This window comes from Oncorhynchus gorbuscha, linkage group LG11 (assembly GCF_021184085.1).
Source record: "Oncorhynchus gorbuscha isolate QuinsamMale2020 ecotype Even-year linkage group LG11, OgorEven_v1.0, whole genome shotgun sequence".
NCBI lineage: Eukaryota > Metazoa > Chordata > Actinopteri > Salmoniformes > Salmonidae > Oncorhynchus > Oncorhynchus gorbuscha.
Genome location: NC_060183.1, coordinates 24839252 through 24864454, shown reverse-complemented (window position 1 = coordinate 24864454; position 25203 = coordinate 24839252). Strand labels below are relative to the sequence as shown.

The 25203-nt window shown below is 43.1% G+C and overlaps 1 protein-coding gene across 5 annotated transcripts in view; it reads right to left on the bottom strand.

The window, feature by feature from the left end:
• Window positions 1–25203, bottom strand: part of LOC124048371 (ankyrin repeat and fibronectin type-III domain-containing protein 1) — a 287118-nt gene that overhangs the window by 182339 nt on the left and 79576 nt on the right. For all 5 annotated transcript variants that reach the window (XM_046369086.1, XM_046369087.1, XM_046369082.1 and 2 more), the window contains 2 exons: window positions 20946–21127; window positions 9917–10149 (listed from right to left, as the gene is read on the bottom strand). In XM_046369086.1, the coding sequence (XP_046225042.1) occupies window positions 9917–10149; window positions 20946–21127 (415 nt within the window). The remainder of the gene's footprint in view (window positions 1–9916; window positions 10150–20945; window positions 21128–25203) is intronic.

Sequence of the window (25203 nt, the reverse complement as noted above, 5' to 3'; positions counted from 1 at the left end):
ATGACTGTCTGGGATGTGTAAGGTGTACACTAAATGACTGTCTGGGATGTGTAAGGTGTACACTAAATGACTGTCTGGGATGTGTAAGGTGTACACTAAATGACTGTCTGGGATGTGTAAGGTGTACACTAAATGACTGTCTGGGATGTGTAAGGTGTACACTAAATGACTGTCTGGGATGTGTAAGTGTACACTAAATGACTGTCTGGGATGTGTAAGGTGTACACTAAATGACTGTCTGGGATGTGTAAGGTGTACACTAAATGACTGTCTGGGATGTGCAAGGTGTACACTAAATGACTGTCTGGGATGTGTAAGGTGTACACTAAATGACTGTCTGGGATGTGTAAGGTGTACACTAAATGACTGTCTGGGATGTGTAAGGTGTACACTAAATGACTGTCTGGGATGTGCAAGGTGTACACTAAATGACTGTCTGGGATGTGTAAGGTGTACACTAAATGACTGTCTGGGATGTGTAAGGTGTACACTAAATGACTGTCTGGGATGTGTAAGGTGTACACTAAATGACTGTCTGGGATGTGCAAGGTGTACACTAAATGACTGTCTGGGATGTGCAAGGTGTACACTAAATGACTGTCTGGGATGTGCAAGGTGTACACTAAATGACTGTCTGGGATGTGTAAGGTGTACACTAAATGACTGTCTGGGATGTGTAAGGTGTACACTAAATGACTGTCTGGGATGTGTAAGGTGTACACTAAATGACTGTCTGGGATGTGTAAGGTGTCTGGGATGTGTAAGGTGTACACTAAATGACTGTCTGGGATGTGTAAGGTGTACACTAAATGACTGTCTGGGATGTGTAAGGTGTACACTAAATGACTGTCTGGGATGTGTAAGGTGTACACTAAATGACTGTCTGGGATGTGTAAGGTGTACACTAAATGACTGTCTGGGATGTGCAAGGTGTACACTAAATGACTGTCTGGGATGTGTAAGGTGTACACTAAATGACTGTCTGGGATGTGTAAGGTGTACACTAAATGACTGTCTGGGATGTGTAAGGTGTACACTAAATGACTGTCTGGGATGTGTAAGGTGTACACTAAATGACTGTCTGGGATGTGTAAGGTGTACACTAAATGACTGTCTGGGATGTGTGTAACTAAATGACTGTGGGATACACTAAATGACTGTCTGGGATGTGTAAGGTGTACACTAAATGACTGTCTGGGATGTGCAAGGTGTACACTAAATGACTGTCTGGGATGTGTAAGGTGTACACTAAATGACTGTCTGGGATGTGTAAGGTGTACACTAAATGACTGTCTGGGATGTGTAAGGTGTACACTAAATGACTGTCTGGGATGTGCAAGGTGTACACTAAATGACTGTCTGGGATGTGCAAGGTGTACACTAAATGACTGTCTGGGATGTGCAAGGTGTACACTAAATGACTGTCTGGGATGTGTAAGGTGTACACTAAATGACTGTCTGGGATGTGCAAGGTGTACACTAAATGACTGTCTGGGATGTGTAAGGTGTACACTAAATGACTGTCTGGGATGTGTAAGGTGTACACTAAATGACTGTCTGCGGGACAATGAATGAAGCGAGCGGTTGTTGGTTCTCTTGTTGTTGTTTTGACGAGCTCACAAAGCGAAAGAGCTGCAAAATGATCAATAGAACAACAAACACAAAAGAGGTTATTACTGCTCAGCCTGTATCTGTAAACCAAGATGGCTGCCTGGCTTTTGGAGTGAGAGAATGGAAATGAGAAAAGAAAACTCACGTATTTATACAACATGTAGAAACCTCTTTCCATGGCTTAATCTGGGATGAAAACGTTGATTTCCGACCTAAATGTAATTATTTGTCATGAGATGGCATAAACAATAACTGGTAATGTTGCATAGTTTTAGAAAGGTCTGGAACTCACCTTTCTGGCTGAGGTGTAGACACTTTTGAGAATATAAGCTCAAGTACATAGTACAAATATTAGGAAAATATGTCAAATCATAAACGATTTTTTCCCCTATTCAACAAAAATGGGGCAATAGGGCTTGACATTACTGAAATGCTTTCTGAATATACACTGAACAAAAATATAAACGCAACATGTAAAGTGTTGGTCCCATGTTTCATGAGCTGAAATAAAAGATCTCAGAAATGTTCCATAGGCACAAAACGCTTATTTCTCTCAAATGTGTTTACAGCATTTGACCTTTTGGCAAGATCATCCATGAACTGTAACTCAGTCAAATCCTGGAAATTGTTGCATTTATGTTTTTTTTTCAGTAAAAATCAAATGATAAACGACTTACTATAAGATCTCGCCTTTCTTATAACCGTAAAAAACACTGTGCGCCAAAATGTCCGTTGGAACCGGTCCAGAACCGTTTAAAGTCCCCTAAATAGGTGACATAACATCTAAGAGTTTTTAAATGACAACCGTTGTTCTCTTTATGGAAATATCTGGTGGCAGAAATTAGATGTGGATTTCAAAAGCATGTCGTCTGATGCGAGAGAGACAGAAATGTGTTCAGAATTACTAACAAAGTGTAAATTGTCCCCCGCTCCTGCACTCATTGTCCTGTAAAAATGCTTTGGCACTAAAACAAACTCCTAGCAACCATTGCTGATTGGCAATGACCAATTATATTCTCCAGGGGATGGCATTTCACCCCTCCGCATTCAAGTAGTCATTTTCTATTTGCGTTAGCTCCCTGAACTTATGCCTTAGCTTCAGCTCAGTGGGCTAACACAGTCCTGTATAACGCACAGGGGAGCCCGGTTCAAACCCAGTCAGTCACATTGGTACTGTAAGTTGCGTTTTGGTAACGCATCAGCTTCTAGGGTTGTTTCGGACAGGAGTAGGTCAAAGGAGTTCGAACCCAGTCGGTTACACAAGACTTATCTAGCACAAACAGAAATACAACTATTCTAATCCAACTTGTATTGCAACAGTATCGCTCCAAATGATACCGTGGCTGTAAAAAGGTCTTACCCCTAAACACAGGCGACACGTCATCAGGTCCAGAGTGGTCCCCATCTCATTAAAGGGGATGTAGGACTGTCCGATTTGGGAATATCTGTCAATCTTCACAATAGATTTTATATCACAGAGATATGGTTCTCTCTACCGGTTTCTTCTCAACCCAGTGATAATTGGGTAATTCTTAGACAACCTTGCGTGTTTGACAGAGAAAGACATCCGCACACTCTCTCATACACCCAGACAGGCACCCCTCACAGAGGTCCCCCACCGACTCTCCTCTTCCATGGTTGGTGTCACGTTCCTTCTGGGGTTATTTGAGAACCAATTACAAAGTCTAGCTAGGTAATGATGGATCCTCTTACCAGATCTCATGACCACGAACAATAACGACAACTTCAATCTCGAATGACCACAACCCAACCCCCCTCCTCTCTCCTTGTCTCAGGTCACGGTCCCCTATAGTGTGGAAGAGGCGCCACATGGGACGAACCCCATTTGGAACACCCAACCCCCCCCCCCTTCTCAAATTAGGGTTGCCATGAAAGGTTCTGTAGATGACAGGTGGGAAATAATGGTTGGTAAGAGGTTGGTGTTGTGTGGCTCAGTTGGTAAGACTGTGTGACATTAGCAACACCAAGGTCATTTCTCGCAGAGGTGACCTGTACGATTAGTGACTTTAGATAAAAGTGTTTGCTTAGTGGCCTTTATAGTGAGCTCCAAAACTACTGGGACAATGTCACATTGATGCTTTTTTAATGCTCTGTACTCCAGCATTTTGGATTTGAAATGATACAGTGACCATGGAGGTTAACGTGCAGACTGTCAGCTTTAATTTGAGGGTATTTTCATCCATATTGGGGAACCGTTTAAAATGACAACACTTTTTGTATATAGTCCTCCCATTTTAGGGAAGCAGAAGTACTGGGTCAAATTCACTTATATGTGTATTAAAGTCATATTCACAGCACACAATGACTACATCGAGCTTGTGACTCTACATATTTGTTGGACGTATGTGCTGATTGTTTTGGCTGCGCTTCAGATGATTTTGCATCCAGGAATGAATGGTAAATAATGTCGTGTGTCATTTTGGAGTCACTCTTATTGTATATAAGAATAGAATATGTTTCTTAACACTTTTACATTTACATTTACATTTAAGTCATTTAGCAGACGCTCTTATCCAGAGCGATCATCTATGAGTGTTCTATGGTCCCAGATTCTACTTGCTGAGCTACCGATCAGGTGTCACAACATGGAGAGATCTTAACATTACATTTTAGACCTACAGTAAAGGTTGGTGGTTGAAAGCAACTTGGAATTGAAGAAAGCACCGGAACCCACGGCGAAATCAGTGAGATCTGGCATTTTGCAACACACGGTTTGAGAAACCACGTGATCAAACGAAGCTTTGGACGTCGTTGATCACGAGATGATGTTACTTAAAAACGAGCTTCGGTACATTGCGTCAGATGAGTAGTGCTTTTAAAACTGCATCGGAACTCTGGTATCTATTGTCCCATCACTAACTTGAATTACTTTCTACCTTTGTAATATTATATATGTCTGGGTAAGATAACTATTTCTCAGATATAATTCTACGGTTCTAATTGCATTTTAAGGGCGAGTGCAAATCAAATGGCTAGGTAGCAAATCAAATGGCTAGGTGGCAAATCAAATGGCTAGGTGGCAAATCAAATGGCTAGGTAGCAAATCAAATGGCTAGGTAGCAAATCAAATGGCTAGGTGGCAAATCAAATGGCTAGGTAGCAAATCAAATGGCTAGGTAGCAAATCAAATGGCTAGGTAGCAAATCAAATGGCTAGGTGGCAAATCAAATGGCTAAGTTTAATCTCGTATGTTTAGCACGCCATATGATCTCTGCTTGTTGGATAACTTACATGCTGACCCGACCGCTCGCTCGGTGCGTGTGTCCGCGTGCGCCATCGCACGCATGTTGATTTTGTCCTCCCACACAGGTTGGATCAGGACACGCAGGTTGAAATAACTAACTCTGAACCAACTATATTAATTTGGGGACAGGTCAAAAAACATTAAACATTTATGGCAATTTAGCTAGCTAGCTTTCTGTTGCTAGCTAATTTGTCCTTGGATATAAACATTGGGTTGTTATTTTACCTGAAATAGACAAGGTCCTCTACTCCAACCAACAAACCGGGTTTGTTTCTAGTAATCTCTCCTCCTTCAGGCTTCTTCTTCGTTGGACTTTATATAGTGGTTAGCAACCAACTTTAAGGTGCATTACCACTGCCAACTGGACTGGAGTGTGGACCTCAGTTCATCTTTCAATCACCCATGTGGGTATATGTAAGGAAGAGGCGGGACTTGCAGCGCGTCAAGCATCACAAATGGAACCAAGTTCTATTTTAGCGCCTGGCTACGCAGACGCTGACACACGCGAGCAGTGCGGGTGCAATGTCTGAATAGCATGCATGTGCACATTTATTTTGCAAACGCGAGCGATGTGGTCAGCATGTCACCGGCATAAACACTGAAAAGTCGAATCAGACGTGTGTGGCAATAGCTATCACGTGAGGTTGCCACCAGAGACGCTGGCTAAGGTCGCTAGCTAGCTGCAGTGTCCAGCCATGCAGCTAGCTAACGTTAGCTAGGACAAGTGGTCCGTCCGGCGCAGAATCCAGTCACTCCATTGCTCTCTCTCTCACTCTGGGTGTGTTTGTGTGTCTCTGAAATGTCCTTCTGTTTTCATGACGAGGCCTATAAGCACGTCTGTCAATACAGTCCGTGTATCATCTCAGTAAGCTTTTTGTGCCATATACTAGAAATACATTCTTTTGTGTGCGTGTGTCTTTTTAGTTACAGCTTGTAGTGGCACAACCGAGGGGGGAGGAGAATGGGCCAGCCAAGAAAATGAAAATCCCCTTCCAAGTGGAAAGGAGCGGTTCGGAAGAGAAGGAGGATGGCAGGTAAATCCTACCTCAGGGAGGAAGAAGATGGTTGAGTTGATATCTGCACTGTATGATTCTTACCTGGATACCTACCGTCGTGTTTATTCCATGCTGACCCGTGTCTGATTTGCACACTAGTAACACGACTGACAAGAGAAATGTCGATACTGATCGTTGTTTGACAGTTACCCGATGTCGTTCTGAGTGGAAGATTAAACATCACACTTGGCGTAGTACGCATTCACCATCACATGTCCTCGAAATTATATTGTGAAATACATTTTCATTAACGCTATTACATTTAAAAAATGTATATATTATTCCAATGTCAAGTTCCCATTGACCTTTATGAAATTGAGCACATTGATTTGAGTCAACTTTGAATCAGACCGTCGTTGAAACTGTACCACCTGTGGACTATGTTTGCAGTCAGTCTTCTGTCGAGACTACCACTACCGGTGCTGGAGGACATCTAAAGACTTAAATAATGGTGCTGGCTTAAATAATTAATGAACAATTTAAATAATAAATGAATGTCAAATCAATTTCACTAAGTTCTTGTCCTTTTGGTTCGCTGTCACAGTTTACCATAAAGTATTTTTTTAAACGTACTAACTCAATATGTAACTAGTACTTATTAAGTTGTTTTCTGATCAGTTACTTTTCACTCTTTCTTCAGTAGTTTAAGTGGGATACATTTACTTTTACTTGACAGAATTACAGTCTAGTAACTGTCCTTTACGTATCTACAGATTTTCATTATTCTATCCGCCTCTGCAAATTACACATAGCCTAACTATAAAACGTGGGGCGAGCAACCCCACTGGAGGAAAGTTGATGGATCTACAGTAGACCTACATCTGTCAATCAACTGATGGCCCGAAACATCCCCACTGGAGGAAAGTTGATGGATCTACAGTAGACCTACATCTGTCAATCAACTGATGGCCCGAAACATCCCCACTGGAGGAAAGTTGATGGATCTACAGTAGACCTACATCTGTCAATCAACTGATGGCCCGAAACAGCTCGTCAACAACTCAGCCAGGGAAAACACAAACAGGAGCCTATTGTCGGTCTTCACACCTTTCATCACGTGACAATGGATAGGCTAACGGGGAGCCTACAGAATGGAGCCTATCAGAATATTCAAATAACAAGGGTCCTATTGCAACCAGCTGATGTCTCGTTTAAACCATCAATATGCGCCAAATTCACCCGCACAACTGATGTCAGTTCCAACCATTATAGGTCACCCCTTTACCGCTCCCTAAAAGGTGTTGCCTTATTCAGAGATCTATATATAATGATGAGATGCTCATCTCTCCGGCCGAACAATGGGAGTCGTTGTCCCAAAAGCAGGAAGCCAGGCGACAAGATTAGGTCTGCATATTAAGTCCACAGAAACGCATTTGGGCTTATTCTGGACAGATTTTTGGTGAGAGTGAGCCTTCTCGCTTCGCCTCTTCAGTACATTTGTTTGAGACTACTAAGAATCACTCTGTGTGACCCTGATTTAGCCCACTGCAGTAAAAGGTTAACAGGCTAAGGGTGATTTATCTATTTGACAAGCATCCGTGCACTAGAAATGAACTATTTCCTCATTTCCCACAGCAAATCTAATGTGGCAATTTACCCAAAACATTGTATGAATGGACTCTAATGTTGGTGTAGCCTACTGTTATTATTTTATTAGTTTCCCATTTATGTTATCCAATGGTCATTTCTTATCAAGGTCGGGGGTCAAATATCACTGGACTGTCCACATGTGAAACATGTCACTAAATCAAGTCAATCAGGGGGATTGAGTTATTTGTGTCAGAAGGGACACATTGTGCCCGAACCGTCTGGTTGTGTTGTAGACTTGAGGTCTATTTGTAGTTAATACCGTGTGTATACCGTTAATACCGTGTTAATACCGCGTCCTGAAAGTCTTTCCAACAAAATCAGTCTCCAGTGTTGAGTCTCTATTGACCTACCGTCAGCAGAATCTCTGGAAGAACCGATCGCATGCAAATGCATTCTGTGTGATTGATCATTTGCTCACTGAAAATTATACTACTGTTCAAAAGTTTGGAGTCACTTGGAAATGTCCTTGTTTTTGAAAGAAAAGCACATTTGTGGTCCATTAAAATAACAGAATTGATCAGAAATACAGTGTAGACATGTTCATGTTGTAAATTACTATTGTAGCTGGAAACGGCAGATTTTTTAAAATGGAATTTCTACATAGGCGTACAGGGGCCCAGGGGCAGGGTAGCCTAGTGGTTAGAGTGTTGGACTCGTAACCGAAAGGTTGCAAGTTCAAATCCCGGAGCTGACAAGGTACAAATCTGTCGTTCTGCTCCTGAACAGGCAGTTAACCCACTGTTCCTAGGCTGTCATTGAAAATAAGAATTTGTTCTTAACTGACTTACCTAGTAAAATAAATACAATTACCAACCATCACACTAGCTGTGTTAGCTAATCCAAGTTTATCATTTTAAAAGGCTAATTGATCATGTTAGCACAGCTGAAAACTGTTCTGATTAACAAAGCAATAAAACTGGCCTTCTTTAGACTAGTTGAGTATCTGGAGCATCAGCATTTGTGGGTTCGATTACAGGCTCAAAATGGCCGGAAACAAAGAACGTTCTTCTGAAACTCGTCAGTATATTCTTGTTCTGAGAAATGAAGGCTATTCCATGTGAGAAATTGCCACGAAACTGAAGATCTCGTACAACGTTGTGTACTACTCCCTTCACTGAACAGTGCAAACCAGCTCTAACCAGAATAGAAAAAGTAGTTTCGGAGGTCCCGGTGCACAACTGACCAAGAAGCCTCACAAGTCCTCAACTGGCAGCTTCATTAAATAGTAGCCACAAAACACCAGTCTCAATGTCAACAGTGACGAAGCAACTCTGGGATGCTGGCCTTCTAGACAGAGTTGCAAAGAAAAAGACATATCTCAGACTGGCCAATAAAAATAAAAGATTAAGATGGGCAAAATAACACCGACACTGGACAGAGTAAGATTGGAAATAAATTGTTATGGACAGACAAATCTTCATTTTGAGGTGTTCACATCACAAAGAAGAACATTCGTGAGATGCAGAAAAAAATGAAAAGATGCTGGAGGAGTGTTGACGCCATCTGTCAAGCATGGTGGAGGCAATGTGATGTTCTGGGGGTGTTTTAGTGGTGGTAAAGTGGGAGATTTGTACAGGGTAAAAGGGATATTGAAGACGGAAGGCTATCACTCCATTTTGCAACGCCATACCATACCCCGTGGACGGCGTTTAATTGGAGCCAATTTCCTCCTACAACAGGACAATGACCCAAAGCACAGCTCCAAACTATGCAAGAACTATTTAAGGAAGAAGCAGTCAGCTGGTATTCTGTCTATAATGGAGTGGCCAGCACAGTCACCCTATTGAGCTGTTGTGAGAGCAGCTTGACCGTATGGTACGTAAGAAGTGCCCATCAAGCAAATCCAATTTATGGGAGGTGTTTCAGGAAGTATGGGATGATGATCTATTCAGATTATCTTAACAAATTGACAACTAGAATACCAAAGGTCTGCAAGGCTGTAATTGCTGCAAATGGAGGATTCTTTGACGAAAGCAAAGTTTGAAGGACACAATTATTATTTAAATAAAAAATAATTATTTATAACCTTGTCCACGTCTTGATTATATTTCATATTCAATTTTGCAACTAATTTCATGTATGTTTTCATGGAAAACAAGGACATTTCTAAGTGACCCCAAACATTTGAATGGTAGTGTATGTTTCTGAGGTCAACCAGTGTGTGTGTGTGCGTTGGAAAACACTTACATGTGCACAGTTAAGTGAAGGATGACACAATCACAAATATAGTCATTTGAAAAGGGACCGAATTCTCTAGGTTGTCATTTGAACTAAAAAAGACTGATATCACATTGATACCCATAACTTTGAGCCAACATTTTGTGGTGGCTGTGTGTTGGCTGGGATAATCTCTCTATGCTCTTTTGAAAGGAAAGACAGGAAGTTGGGTACTTACAAACTTCCTCTTGAGCTTGCCCTTGCCGCCGCGACTGCCTTTGCCCTCGAGGGGCGCCGACGAGCAGTAGTCTACCATGCCCAGGGGGTCGTCCACGGAGACGCTCTTGCGCAGGTATGCGGTGCGCGTGCGGAAGTGGGAGAAGGGCGATTGTGAACGGGGGCGGGCGGCGGCACACAGACGCCCCGCCTCCTCCTCGTCCTCCACGTCGTCCTCCAGACGCCACAGCTCTCCTGGAAGAGAGGGATGGCGTGAGAGGGAGGGGGGGTGGAGGGAGAGAGAGGGGAGATGAAGAGAGAGGGGGGAGAGAGGGGGTGGGGAGAGAGAGACAATAAACTTTGCATAAAACACTGTTTATGTTTTTGAGTCAAGACAAATAAATACACAAATCCTCCCTCTCCATTAACTATAATCCAGATCATTAAGCAATACAGATATAACTCTGAACTATCGCTTTAGCAGGAGCAAAGTATTGTTATACCCCCCCCCGTTCATATAATTTATTCTCGTAAATCAGAATATAGAAATATTCCGTGACCGTGAAGGATGTGACTGGTGTTTTTCTCTGAGCTCGGACATCACATGAGCACCTGTCAAACACACAGGAAACTAATATCTACTGACATCACTCCATCATCAAACACCCTGGACTGACATCTGACTGGCGTTGACGCAACGCAACGTGAGACCTATAGTGCTTGTCTGCTGCTGGAATCAATGAATCAGTGAGCGAACGCTGCCGTCTACCTTTCAGGGGACATTATGTCAACTGTCTAAATCACTAGACTTGCATCGATATGGTGGACATAGAAAAGACACTGGGACCTGACCACACCTGTATGTAGCATTACTTGTTGTCCGTGTTCTTTGTGTTCGGGATTTTATCTATATCTTCCTCTGAACTGCTCAAATGCTTGTGGTGAAGAAAGGCCAATCATTGATGCTTAATGGAGAGGCTGGTTATTCAGGAACTTGAATAAGGAATGTCTGGCTCGCCGCAACCAATGACACTGGTTGCTAGGCAACAAACATGACACAAGACTCAAATCTGTCTGAATGTAATATTTGGACCATATACAAAAATGTTTTTAAATAGGAATTCAGGGGGGGGGGGGTAAAATGGAAGCCCTCAGTTACTCTGATGGGCTTAAGTAGATGGTTTACTTCTTTTTTTCTGTGATCATCGGGAATAGAAGTAGGCTGGTGGGATTAAAGCGCTATAGGGCTGAAGGATTGATGTCATGGTAAAACAGAGGTTGAGTGAAGAAACATCCTGAGGGACAGGGAGACAGAGATAGAGACAGAGAGCGAGACAGAGAGAAAGAGAGAGACAGATACAGAGAGAGAGACAGAGAGATATACAGAGAGAGAGAGACAGAGAGAGAGAGAGAGAGAGACAGAGAGAGAGAGACAGAGAGAGATACAGAGAGAGAGACAGAGAGAGATACAGAGAGAGAGATAGAGTGAGAGAGATACAGAGAGATACAGAGAGAGAGACAGAGAGAGACAGATACAGAGAGAGAGAGAGAGATACAGAGAGATACAGAGAGAGAGATAGATACAGAGAGAGATACAGAGAGAGAGATAGAGTGAGAGAGATACAGAGAGATACAGAGAGAGAGACAGAGAGAGAGATACAGAGAGAGACAGAGAGAGAGACAGAGAGAGAGAGAGAGAGAGAGAGAGAGAGAGAGAGAGAGAGAGAGAGACAGATACAGAGAGAGAGAGAGAGAGAGACAGAGAGATACAGAGAGAGAGATAGATACAGAGAGAGATACAGAGAGAGAGATAGAGTGAGAGAGATACAGAGAGATACAGAGAGAGAGACAGAGAGAGAGAGAGACAGAGAGAGACAGAGAGAGAGACAGAGAGAGAGAGAGAGAGAGAGAGAGAGAGAGAGAGAGAGAGAGAGAGAGACAGATACAGAGAGAGAGAGAGAGAGATACAGAGAGATACAGAGAGATACAGAGAGAGAGAGAGATACAGAGAGAGATACAGAGAGAGATAGAGTGAGAGAGATACAGAGAGAGATAGATACAGAGAGAGATACAGAGAGAGAGATAGAGTGAGAGAGATACAGAGAGATACAGAGAGAGAGACAGAGACAGATACAGAGAGAGAGACAGCTACAGAGAGAGACAGATACAGAGAGAAAGAGACAAAGAGACAGAGAGAGAGACAAAGAGACAAAGTGACAAAGAGAGACTGTTTGCACATACTGTTTTGGTAAGAGCATAAATCACAAAAGAAGAGCAATTAAGTACGTTAATTTCACTGAAAGTAAATGAATAGGGATTATCTCACAGGGTCCTGATTGCCAGAGGAGGCCTTGGGCGTGTACTCAAACTTTGAGCGACTGATCGTACAAATACTGTGTACTCTATTCAATCAAACTGCTCTGTGATCATCAGGAATAGAAGTAGGCTGGTGGGATTAAAGTGCTATAGGGCTGAAGGATTGATGCCATGGTAAAACAGAGGTTGAGTGAAGAAACATCCTGAGGGACAGGGAGACAGAGAGAGAGACAGAGAGCGAGACAGAGAGAGAGACACAGAGAGAAAGTGAGAGACAGATACAGAGAGAGAGACAGAGAGAGACAGATACAGAGAGACACAGAGAGAGAGACAGAGAGAGACAGATACAGAGAGAGAGACAGAGAGAGACAGATACAGAGAGACACAGAGAGAGAGACAGAGAGAGACAGATACAGAGAGAGAGACAGAGAGAGACAGATACAGAGAGACACAGAGAGAGAGACAGAGAGAGACAGATACAGAGAGAGAGACAGAGAGAGACAGATACAGAGAGACACAGAGAGAGAGACAGAGAAAGAAAGACAGAGAGAGAGACAGAGAGATACAGAGAGAAAGACAGAGAGAGAGATAAAGAGAGAGATACAGAGAGAGAGAGAGAGAGAGACAGAGAGAGATACAGAGAGAGAGACAGATAGATCTACTGGGTGAAATTCCACAGTGTGCCATCACAGCAGCAAGATTTGTGACCTGTTGCCACGAGAAAAGGGCAACCAGTGAAGAACAAACACCATTGTAAACACAACCCATATTTATGCTTATTTATTTTATCTTGTCCTTTACCATTTGTACATTGTATATATATATATATATATATAATATGACAATTGTAATGTCTTTATTGCTTTGAAACTTCTGTATGTGTAATGTTTACTGTTAAATTTGATTGTTTATTTCACTTTATATATTCACTTTATAAATTATCTACCTCACTTGCTTTGACAATGTTAACACATGTTTCCCATGCCAATAAAGCCCTTGAATCGAATTGAAAGACAGAGAGAGAGATACAGAGAGAGATACAGAGAGAGAGATCACAGCAGCAAGATTTGTGACCTGTTGCCACGAGAAAAGGGCAACCAGTGAAGAACAAACACCATTGTAAATACAACCCATATTTATGCTTATTTATTTTATCTTGTGTCCTTTAACCATTTGTTGAAACACTGTATATATATAATATGACATTTGTAATGTCTTTACTGTTTTGAAACTTCTGTATGTGTAATGTGTACTGTTAATTGTTGTTGTTTTTCACTTTATATATTCACTTTGTATGTTGTCTACCTCACTTGCTTTGGCAATGTTAACACATGTTTCCCATGCCAATAAAGCCCTTGAATTGAATTGAATTGATACAGAGAGAGATACAGAAAGATACAGAGAGAGAGACAGAGAGAGAGAGACAGAGAGAGAGAGACAGAGAGAGAGACAGAGAGAGAGAGACAGAGAGAGAGAGACAGAGAGAGAGACTGTTTGCACATACTGTTCTGGTAAGAGCATACATCACAAAAGAAGAGTAATTAAGTACGTTCATTTCACTGAAAGTAAATGAATAGGGATTATCTCACAGGGTCCTGATTGCCAGAGGAGGCCTTGGGCGTGCAATCGAAACTTTGAGCGTCTGATCCTACAAATACTGTGTACTCTATTCAATCAAACTGCTCTCAAGAACTGTCCAGGACACAACAAAGCAATATATATTTTTCTGGTGCTGCAACAATAATAATACAATTATGTGAAAAAAAAAACAGTTTTTGGATTAGCATTCTACAAAGCATTGGCCCTAATACTACTAACATTAGTATTATTTATATAAAGGTGGACCCAATATACCGAGACGGTTCTGAAATTCTAACTTGTCCCTCGGGTCCAGGATGGGTCATGATTAATTGTTATCGGGTCTATGTAACAATATACACTGCTCAAAAAAATAAAGGGAACACTTAAACAACACAATGTAACTCCAAGTCAATCACACTTCTGTGAAATCAAACTGTCCACTTAGGAAGCAACACTGATTGACAATAAATTTCACATGCTGTTGTGCAAATGGAATAGACAACAGGTGGAAATTATAGGCAATTAGCAAGACACCCCCAATTAAAGAGTGGTTCTGCAGGTGGTGACGACAGACCACTTCTCAGTTCCTATGCTTCCTGGCTGATGTTTTGGTCACTTTTGAATGCTGGCGGTGCTTTCACTCTAGTGGTAGCATGAGACGGAGTCTACAACCCACACAAGTGGCTCAGTTAGTGCAGCTCATCCGGGATGGCACATCAATGCGAGCTGTGGCAAGAAGGTTTGCTGTGTCTGTCAGCGTAGTGTCCAGAGCCCTGTAAAATGATCTCCAGCAGGCCACAAATGTGCATGTGTCTGCTCAAACGGTCAGAAACAGACTCCATGAGGGTGGTATGAGGGCCCGACGTCCACAGGTGGGGGTTGTGCTTACAGCCCAACACCATGCAGGACGTTTGGCATTTGCTAGAGAACACCAAGATTGGCAAATTCGCCACTGGCGCCCTGTGCTCTTCACAGATGAAAGCAGGTTCACACTGAGCACGTGACAGACGTGACAGAGTCTGTAGACGCCGTGGAGAACATTTTGCTGCCTGCAACATCCTCCAGCATGACCGGTTTGGCGGTGGGTCTGTCATGGTGTGGGGTGGCATTTCTTTGGGGGGCCGCACAGCCCTCCATGTGCTCGCCAGAGGTAGCCTGACTGCCATTAGGTACCGAGATGAGATTCTCAGACCCCTTGTGAGACCATATGCTGGTGTGGTTGGCCCTGGGTTCCTCCTAATGCAAGACAATGCTAGACCTCATGTTGCTGGAGTGTGTCAGAAGTTCCTGCAAGAGGAAGGCATTGATGCTATGGACTGGCCCTCCCGTTGCCCAGAACTGAATCCAATTGAGCACATCTGGGACATCATGTCTCGCTCCATCTGCCAACGCCACGTTGCGCCACAGACTGTCCAGGAGTTGGCGGATGCTTTAGTCCAGGTCTGGGAGGAGATCCCTCAGGAGACGATCTGTCACCTCATCAGGAGCATGCCCAGGTGTTGTAGGGAGGTCATACAGGCACGTGGAGGCCACACACACTACTGAGCCTAATTTTGACTTGTTTTAAGGACATTACATCAAAGTTGGATCAGCCTGTAGTGTGGTTTTACACTTTAATTTTGAGTGTGACTCCAAATCCAGACCTCCATGGGTTGATAAATTTGATTTCCATTGATCATTTTTGTGTGATTTTGTTGTCAGCACATTCAACTATGTAAAGAAAAAAGTATTTAATAAGAATATTTCATTCATTCAGATGTAGGATGTGTTATTTTAGTGTTCCCTTTATTTTTTTGAGCAGTGTATATATACAGTGGGGCAAAAAAGTATTTAGTCAGACACCAATTGTGCAAGTTCTCCCACTTAAAAAGATCAGAGAGGCCTGTATTTTTCATCATATGTACACTTCAACTATGACAGACAAAATGAGAAAAAAAAATCCAGAAAATCACATTGTAGGATTTTTAATGAATTTATTTGCAAATTATGGTGGAAAATAAGTATTTGGTCACCTACAAACAAGCACAGACTGGCTCTCACAGACCTGTAACTTCTTCTTTAAGAGGCTCCTCTGTCCTCCACTCGTTACCTGTATTAATGGCACCTGTTTGAACTTGTTATCAGTATAAAAGACACCTGTCCACAACCTCAAACAGTCACACTCCAAACTCCACTATGGCCAAGACCTAAGAGCTGTCAAAGGACACCAGAAACAAAATTGTAGACCTGCACCAGGCTGGGAAGACAGAATCTGCAATAGGTAAGCAACTTGGTTTGAAGAAATCAACTGTGGGAGCAACTATTAGGAAATGGAAGACATACAAGACCACTGATAATCTCCCTCGTTCTGGGGCTCCACGCAAGATCTCACCCCGTGGGGTCAAAATGATCACAAGAACGGTGAGCAAAAATCTTAGAACCACACGGGGGGACCTAGTGAATGACCTGCAGAGAGCTGGGACCAAAGTAACAAAGCCTACCAACAGTAACACACTACGCCGCCAGGGACTCAAATCCTGCAGTGCCAGACATGTCTCCCTGCTTAAGCCAGTACATGTCCAGGCCCGTCTGAAGTTTGCTAGAGAGCATTTGGATGATCCAGAAGAAGATTGGGAGAATGTCATATGGTCAGATGAAACCAAAATATAACTTTTTGGTAAAAACTCAACTCGTCGTGTTTGGAGGACAAAGAATGCTGAGTTGCATCCAAAGAACACCATACCTACTGTGAAGCATGGGGGTGGAAACGTCATGCTTTGGGGCTATTTTTCTGCAAAGAGACCAGGACGACTGATCCGTGTAAAGGAAAGAATGAATGGGGCCATGTATTGTGAGATTTTGAGTGAAAACCTCCTTCCATCAGCAAGGGCATTGAAGATGAAACGTGGCTGGGTCTTTCAGCATGACAATGATCCCAAACACACCGCCCGGGCAACGAAGGAGTGGCTTTGTAAGAAGCCTAGCCAGTCTCCAGATCTCAACCCCATAGAAAATCTTTGAAGGGAGTTGAAAGTCCGTGTTGCCCAGCAACAGCCCCAAAACATCACTGCTCTAGAGGAGATCTGCATGGAGGAATGGGCCAAAATACCAGCAACAGTGTGTGAAAACCTTGTGAAGACTTACAGAAACGTTTGACCTCTGTCATTGCCAACAAAGGGCATATAACAAATATTTAACACTAGATAGATAGAGAGAGAGAGAGAGAGAGAGAGAGAGAGAGAGAGAGAGAGAGAGAGAGAGAGAGAGAGAGAGAGAGAGAGAGAGAGAGAAAGAAACAAAGAGAAGGGTTCACAACAACTGTTTCTGAATCAGAAATTTGCTGATTTGGTTCTATTTCTCCACTCATTTGGATTTTTAAAAATGTGTTTTCTACTTTACTTGCCTTAGCCTCTTCATGCTTCTTAAATGTTTTCTTTCTTTCCCCCTGCAATCCTAGTGGTTAGAGCATTGGACTAGTAACCGAAAGGTTGCAAGTTCAAATCCCCGAGCTGACAAGGTACAAAAATATGTCGTTCTGCCCCTGAACAGGCAGTTAACCCACTGTTCCTAGGCCGTCATTGAAAATAAGAATTTGTTCTTAACTGACTTGCCTAGTAAAATAAAGGTAAAATAAAATATAAAATACAGTGGGAAATAAGAGGAGAGAGTGGGGGAGGGAGCGAGTCGGTTCAGTGACTCACACAGTGACAGCTCCGGCAGGCTGACTGGCACAGGGTGGCCCTAGAGTGGGTTATGAAGGATTATACTGCTGCTAAGAAAATATCTCCCAAACTAATGCCTTGTCTGTCTGTCTGTCTGTCTGTCTGTCTGTCTGTCTGTCTGTCTGTCTGTCTGTCTGTCTGTCTGTCTGTCTGTCTGTCTGTCTGTCTGTCTGTCTGTCTGTCTGTCTGCCTGCCTGCCTGCCTGCCTGCCTGCCTGCCTGCCTGCCTGCCTGCCTGCCTGCCTGCCTGCCTGTCTGCCTGCCTGCCTCTTGCAAGAACAATAAGGAAACTTTCTTGGGAGCCTCCTGTTCAAAGGGAACCGGTGCTCACTCCCTTTAAACAGCATATACACTGGCACATGAAAAAGCCCTCCTGACAGACACAATAATAGCATCAATCACGTTCAACTTTCATATCCCCAAATGGAACATACCACAGAATTTATTCGGAACGACTCAGGGTGATGGCTCGGTTTTATGGGGACATATTTGGGGGGGAGAGGGTCAGGCGAGTCGGAGAGTCAGGCGAGTCAGGCTGGCTCTGGCTTATGCGAGGCTGCGCCGACTTAGCCTCTGGCGCCCTGAACTGGCGACCCCTCCGCTCCTGCTGACGGCTCTCTGACAGTTGTCAGGCCTGCCGGGGAGACTGGGAATGTGGCGCGTGGGTGATCATTTCACAGCGAAGCCTCTGGAATGTGGGGAGCTGGTGTTTAATGCTATTGTTTTGTGCCATACCTTTCACAGAGCAGCAACAAGTTTGGATACGACTTTCTATATACAACCAACATTCACTCATCTATTAAATGATGTATTATGTGCTCCAGAGTTTCCATTTGCCTTGCATTTAGGCCTCTTTCCTAACTCTTAAAGTAGGCTATAGCCAAGCCTGTTGGCTGTAGGTCAAACTTTTGCAAAGTATGCCAGTCTTATCCACGCTAACCTCTATTTTACTTTGTTATCAGCAGACAAGACTTTATAAGAAACTATAAAATAGCTTCATGTCCATCAATAGAAAGTGCAGCCTATCGGAAAGAATTCAGACCCTTTCACGTTTCTACATTTTGATACATTACAGCCTTATTCTAAAATGGATTACATTTTTAAAAATCGACACAAAATACCCGATAATAAGAAAGAGAAAAAATGTTTAAACATTTTTGCTAATTTATTACAAATAAAAAAACAGAAATACCTTATTTACATAAGTATTCAGACCCTTTGCTTTGAGACTTGAAATTGAGCTCAGGTGCATCCTGCTTCCATTGATCATCCCTGAGATGTTCCTACAACTTGATTGGAGTCCACCTGGTAAATTAAATTGATTGGACATGATTTGGAAAGACACACAACTGTCTATATAAGATCCCACAGTTGAAGTACAGAGAGATCCTTGATGGAAACCTGCTCCAGAGCGCTCAGCACCTCAGACTGGGGGCGAAGGTTCACCTTTCAACAGGACAACAACCCTAAGTACAGTCTCTGAATGTCCTTGAGTGGCCCAGCCTGAGCCCGGACTTGAGAGCAGAGAACAATGGGAGAAACTCTCAAAATAAACGTGTGCCAAGCTTGTAGCGTCATACCCAAGAAGAAAAGACTTGAGGCTGTAATCGCTGCCAAAGATGCTCTAACACAGTACTGAGTAAAGGGTCTGAATACCTATGTAAATGTGATATTTAAGTGTTTTACTTGTAATACTTTTTCTAACATTAAAAAAAACTGCTTTGGGGTATTGTGTGTAGATTGATGAGGGTGGGGGGGAAACAATGTAATCCATTTTAGAATAAGGCTGTAACGTAACAAAATGTGGAAGAAGTGAAGGGGTCTGAATACAGTCCCAATGCACTGCTTGTCTACGTCAGCAGCGTTAGCCTTTTGAACTTCCATATGTCATCATCCATCTTATCACCTATCCAATCTAGTGATACCGGTTCGGGTGAAGGAAAAAGGCATTTGATGTAAAAATAGAACTTATCCACGGCAGACAGACATGTGCCCTGTCTGGGAAGCGGGCACCCTTTGTAACAAGGGAATCAGATATCGAAGGCGCGGGGGAATTACAGAAGTGCGAGGGGAAGAGATTGGAAGACGTGTCTCTCCGCGTATCTGACAGGAATCAGACGGCTTCGTCAAAGCTCTGCCTCCCCTCTGAACTTACGACCATTCCGTCTAGTAGGCTACCAAATATACACAGCGGCAGCAGTCTTCTATCAGTATTCAGACCGCCGTTTGGATGTGAAACCATTTGAGCTTGGTGTGCGTCACTGGCGGGAATGTCAGAGAGTCCTAGGAAACAGCGGGCCATCTCTCCAAAGTCTGCTGTGCCGTGTTCTGAATGCTCAGAGAGTCCTAGGAAACAGCGGGCCATCTCTCCAAAGTCTGCTGTGCCGTGTTCTGAATGCTCAGAGAGTCCTAGGAAACAGCGGCCCATCTCTCCAAAGTCTGCTGTGCCGTGTTCTGAATGCTCAGAGAGTCCTAGGAAACAGCGGGCCATCTCTCCAAAGTCTGCTGTGCCGTGTTCCTGATGCTCAGAGAGTGCTCAGAGAGTCCTAGGAAACAGCGGGCCCATCTCTCCAAAGTCTGCTGTGCCGTGTTCTGAATGCTCAGAGTCCTAGGAAACAGCGGCCCATCTCTCCAAAGTCTGCTGTGCCGTGTTCTGAATGCTCAGAGAGTCCTAGGAAACAGCGGCCCATCTCTCCAAAGTCTGCTGTGCCGTGTTCTGAATGCTCAGAGTCCTAGGAAACAGCGGCCCATCTCTCCAAAGTCTGCTGTGCCGTGTTCTGAATGCTCAGAGAGTCCTAGGAAACAGCGGCCCATCTCTCCAAAGTCTGCTGTGCCGTGTTCTGAATGCTCAGAGAGTCCTAGGAAACAGCGGCCCATCTCTCCAAAGTCTGCTGTGCCGTGTTCTGGATGCTCAGAGAGTCCTAGGAAACAGCGGCCCATCTCTCCAAAGTCTGCTGTGCCGTGTTCTGGATGCTCAGAGAGTCCTAGGAAACAGCGGCCCATCTCTCCAAAGTCTGCTGTGCCGTGTTCTGAATGTCAGAGAGTTGCCGTGTATTTTTTAATGCAGACACACTTACACAAAACAGTTAGCTACCATCTTAACACGTGTGTCTCAAGGTAAGTAAAGGCTTTCTCGTTCACCAGACACTTCTGCCTATGCACAATTAGCCTGAGGAAAAGGTTACAAGGTTGGCTACTTATGGACATTAAAAGACAGGCCCCAAAAGCACAAGCATTGGGTGAAGCAGGCCTTTCCTGTGGCTGTGGTTTTGTGTGTGTGTGTGTGTGTGTGTGTGTGTGTGTGTGTGTGTGTGTGTGTGTGTGTGTGTGTGTGTGTGTGTGTGTGTGTGTGTGTGTGTGTGTGTGTGTGTGTGTGTGTGTGTGTGTGTGTGTGTGTGTGTGTGTGTGTGTGTGTGTGTGTGTGTGTGATTGAGCGAGAAAGGTGTTTTCTAACCTTCAGGAGGCAAAGTGCAGGCCTTGGGCTGATTGTTGCTGCTGGCCAAAGACGTCCTGCGAGGAGGACTCCCACCAATCAGGTCTGAGTGGTGGACCCTGGCCACGGTAGGGGACTGGGGGATGCTGGGTAGTGTCCGGGACTTGGCCAATAGAGGCCTCTGCAGCTTCCTCTCCAACGACCTGGTGGTGAGACAAATCAATAACAGGTGATCAGTAATATAACAGTACATTAATATGGACTTTCAGCAGATGTTATTTTACTGACTTGGAGTTGATATAAATTGTATGAGGCAGCAGGAAGCCTTGAGGTTAGAGTGTTGGGCCAGTAACCTAAAGGTCGCTGGTTTGAATTCCGTAACCGACAAGATACATTTTCTTTGCTACCTAGATAGGCGTGCTAAGTTTGTTAATAATAAAGTTAGCTAGCTTGCTTAACATTAACAATATGGACAAACTAGCTACATTCTTAACATTGACACAGCTGTATTTTTCAAAAACTGTTATGTTCTCATATTTTGGTTGAAAAGATTCCTTTCAATATAATGAAATAAGAGAGTAGTGATACGGTAGTGAATCAATATCTGTTGTAACACTATAACAAGTCTAATATGACTTACTCTGAATAATGCATTCACACAAAGCCACAATCAACATTAATAGGCTGTAACAGCAAAAACCTATTAATAAATGGAGAGAGTGAGCGGGAAAAGTATTTGATCCCCTGCTGATTTTGTACGTTTGCCAACTGACGAAGAAATAATCAGTATAATTTTAATGGTAGGTTTATTTGAACAGTGAGAGACAAAATAACAACAACAAAATCCAGAAAAACACATGTCAAATATGTTATAAATTGATTTGAATTTTAATGAGGGAAATAAGTATTTGACCCATCTGCAAAACATGACTTCGCACTTGGTGGCAAAACACTTGCCCATGGCCCCGTCCATCGTCCCTTTGATGCGGTGAAGTTGTCCTGTCCCCTTAGCAGAAAAACACCCCCAAAGCATAATGTTTCCACCTCCATGTTTGACGGTGGGGATGGTGTTCTTGGGGTCATAGGCAGCACCTCCTCCTCCAAACACAGCGAGTTGAGTTGATGCCAAATAGCTACATTTTGGTCTCATCTGACCACAACACTTTCACCCAGTTGTCCTCTGAGTCGTTCAGATGTTCATTGGCGAACTTCAGACGGGCATGTATATGTGCTTTCTTGAGCAGGGGGACCTTGCGGGCGCTACAGGATTTCAGTCCTTTACGGCGTAGTGTGTTACCAATTGTTTTCTTGGTGACTATGGTCCCAGCTGCCTTGAGATCATTGAAAAGATCCTCCCGTGTAGTTCTGGGCTGATTCCTCACCGTTCTCATGATCATTGCAACTCCACGAGGTGAGATCTTGCATGGAGCCCCAGGCCGAGGGAGATTGACAGTTAGTGTTTCGTTAGTGTTTCTTCCATTTGCGAATAATCGCACCAACTGTTGTCACCTTCTCACCAAGCTGCTTGGCCATGGTCTTACAGCCCATTCCAGCCTTGTGTAGGTCTACAATCTTGTCCCTGACATCCTTGGAGAGCTCTTTGGTCTTGGCCATGGTGGAGAGTTTGGTAACTGATTGATTGATTGCTTCTGTGGACAGGTGTCTTTTATACAGGTAACAAACTGAGATTAGGAGGACTCCCTTTAAGAGTGTGCTCCTAATCTCAGCTCGTTACCTGTATAAAAGACACCGGGAGCCAGAAATCTTTCTCATTGAGAGGGGGTCAAATATTTATTTCCCTCATTAGAATGCAAATCAATTTATAATATTTGTTGACATGCGTTTTTCTGGATTTTTGTTGTTGTTATTCTGTCTCTCACTGTTCAAATAAACCTACCATTAAAATTATAGACTGATAATTTCTTTGTCAGTGGGCAAACGTACAAAATCACCAGGGGATCAAATAATTTTTTCCCTCACTGTATATATGGCACTTAGCAGTCACTTTTAGCCAACATGCAGTGAATGCATACATTTTCCTGTCATCCCAGACGGAATTGAACCCCTGAACTTGACGTGGCTAGCGCCACTATTAGGCAGACTTGCCATTAGACAGTAGAGGCGATTGCCTCAGGCCTGACTTCATCAAGGGGTCTCATGAGCTAGGCATAAAAACATATTAAAATAATTGATCTGCTTGATGGCCCCCCATGCTCCTCTCAAGGCATAGTCAATCAAAATCTGTCTAAGCTAGAGATATGTTTCACTGATGTCAGCCTTTCGCACCCGAGGAGCAAGGTAGCAGATCTACCGCGGTGTTTGTCAAACCAGGAGAAAAAAATGGGTCTTCTCACGAAAACGTCTGTAGCGTCTCAACGGTTTGACCTACAAATTACTATGACCCCTCTATGGAAAGATGAGACTCCCACGAACACGATGGTGTTTGTTCACAAGTGTCTGAAGGTACCCTGGTACTTGGCCCAAAAATGTATGGAAGTTATTTCCACATCAAAGGTATACAGGTAATTCCACTGCACAATTATTATTTTTTTAAATTCCTGAGCTTTCTTATATCTCGCAGATATAGGACAGACACTTCAAAACATACTTCCTTTTGATAAAACATTGCATTCTCTGTTCAATGCATTTCTATGGGTTAATAGCAGTAAGGCTAAAGTCAATGTTTCATCAAATTATTGATTAATTTTTTTATATACCTATAGGGGTCCTAAAACTCGAAATAAATAGCAAAATTATCTTTGGTATGACCATTATAAAACTACTACTTAGTTTAGTAGTAGTCTTGTGTTGCCATACCTCCATAATCACCCTTGGAGGTCTGGAGAATTTTACATTGCAAAAACAGTTTGAACAGTCTGCTGGGAGCCACATTTTTATTGGATGTTACATTTGTGACTCGTTTCAGGAAACTAGGCGTATGTTGCACATCACTACTTCACAGGAGAGGCATTTGAACATTCTTTTTCTTTTTTTGGGGGCCATGAAATTCCTTCTGGAACATGTGAAACTTTCATGTGCCTTAAAAACAAATAATTACGAGCATAGTTGGATTAGCCACAGAAAAGGGCAGGAACCTTCCCAGTAGCCATGTAGCCATGATTGGCTGAGATAATGGATGGGCTGGACATGCCGAGAGGTGAGTTTGGATTGGTCTGCCGTGTGGCACGCTTCTGTCTATAACACAAACTGCTTAGTATGTGTAGGTAATCCTTTCTAAATCGTCTTTTTTGAAAGATATCACGAAGAACTGAACAAGTGTTGCTAAGGCTCTTCACTTTCTGGAGGACAGAGGTTTGAAATCAGTGGAATACCCGGTGGAAGCAGAGGGATAGCATTTGATTGCAACTGCAGAGGGAGTCGAAAAGATAACATAGAAGGCTGTTGTATAAAATGCCTGCCTGGATTACATTTTCAAACTAAGGGCAACCATGGCATCTGTGACAGAGAGGGAGAAGCATTCCTCCATGTATACGGGTAAGAGACTCTAGCTGGCTACATTTACAGATATTATGTTTCTTGGTTTCTAATTTTGTCAGAAAGTCGTTTTCATTGCAAGTTAAAGCGTACTGTTAGTTTGCTGGCTGGCTATTGTTACGTGTATGACGTGTCGTAAGATTATTCATATCTCAAATCCATTTGCATTGCTAGTTATAGCCTAATGTTAGCTAGCTAGCTAACATTGAACCAAGTTGGTTAGCTTTAGCTACCTGTAGATTAATACAGGGTAGTAACGTTATGAGTTGGGATTATGGTTCATTGTTTAGCTAGCTAGCTGAATAAAAGACTCCACTATGCAAGTAACCATTTCACTGTACCGTTTACACCTTCCAACAAACTAGATTGTCATTACTAATTTCATTTTTATACGGATGAGATTATTGGTGTTACCTTTTTCATAACGACAACGACAAGTTTGATGTCGGACGACAACCGAATGTTCATGATGTCACTCCGGCAACTGTATGTCAGCTCCTCATCTTGACATGTCGTCAGACGTAGTATAAACCAGCCTTTAGTCTTGAAATCTTTGGTTGTTTAGTACACTACTATACCTCACATGTGCATCCTTAAAGAGACAGGTGGAGCTAAGGCTTAAGAGGGTGTTATCAATGCTGAATGGGTGTAGACAAAGAATAGCTCTCCAGTAGGTGTCCCAAAACATTTAAGGGCCATTTTCTCAAAAGTGGGGTTACAAGTTTATCAACTTTCAAAGCAGAATTACTTTCCCATTAGTTCCTCAACTGTAGTGTATTATATA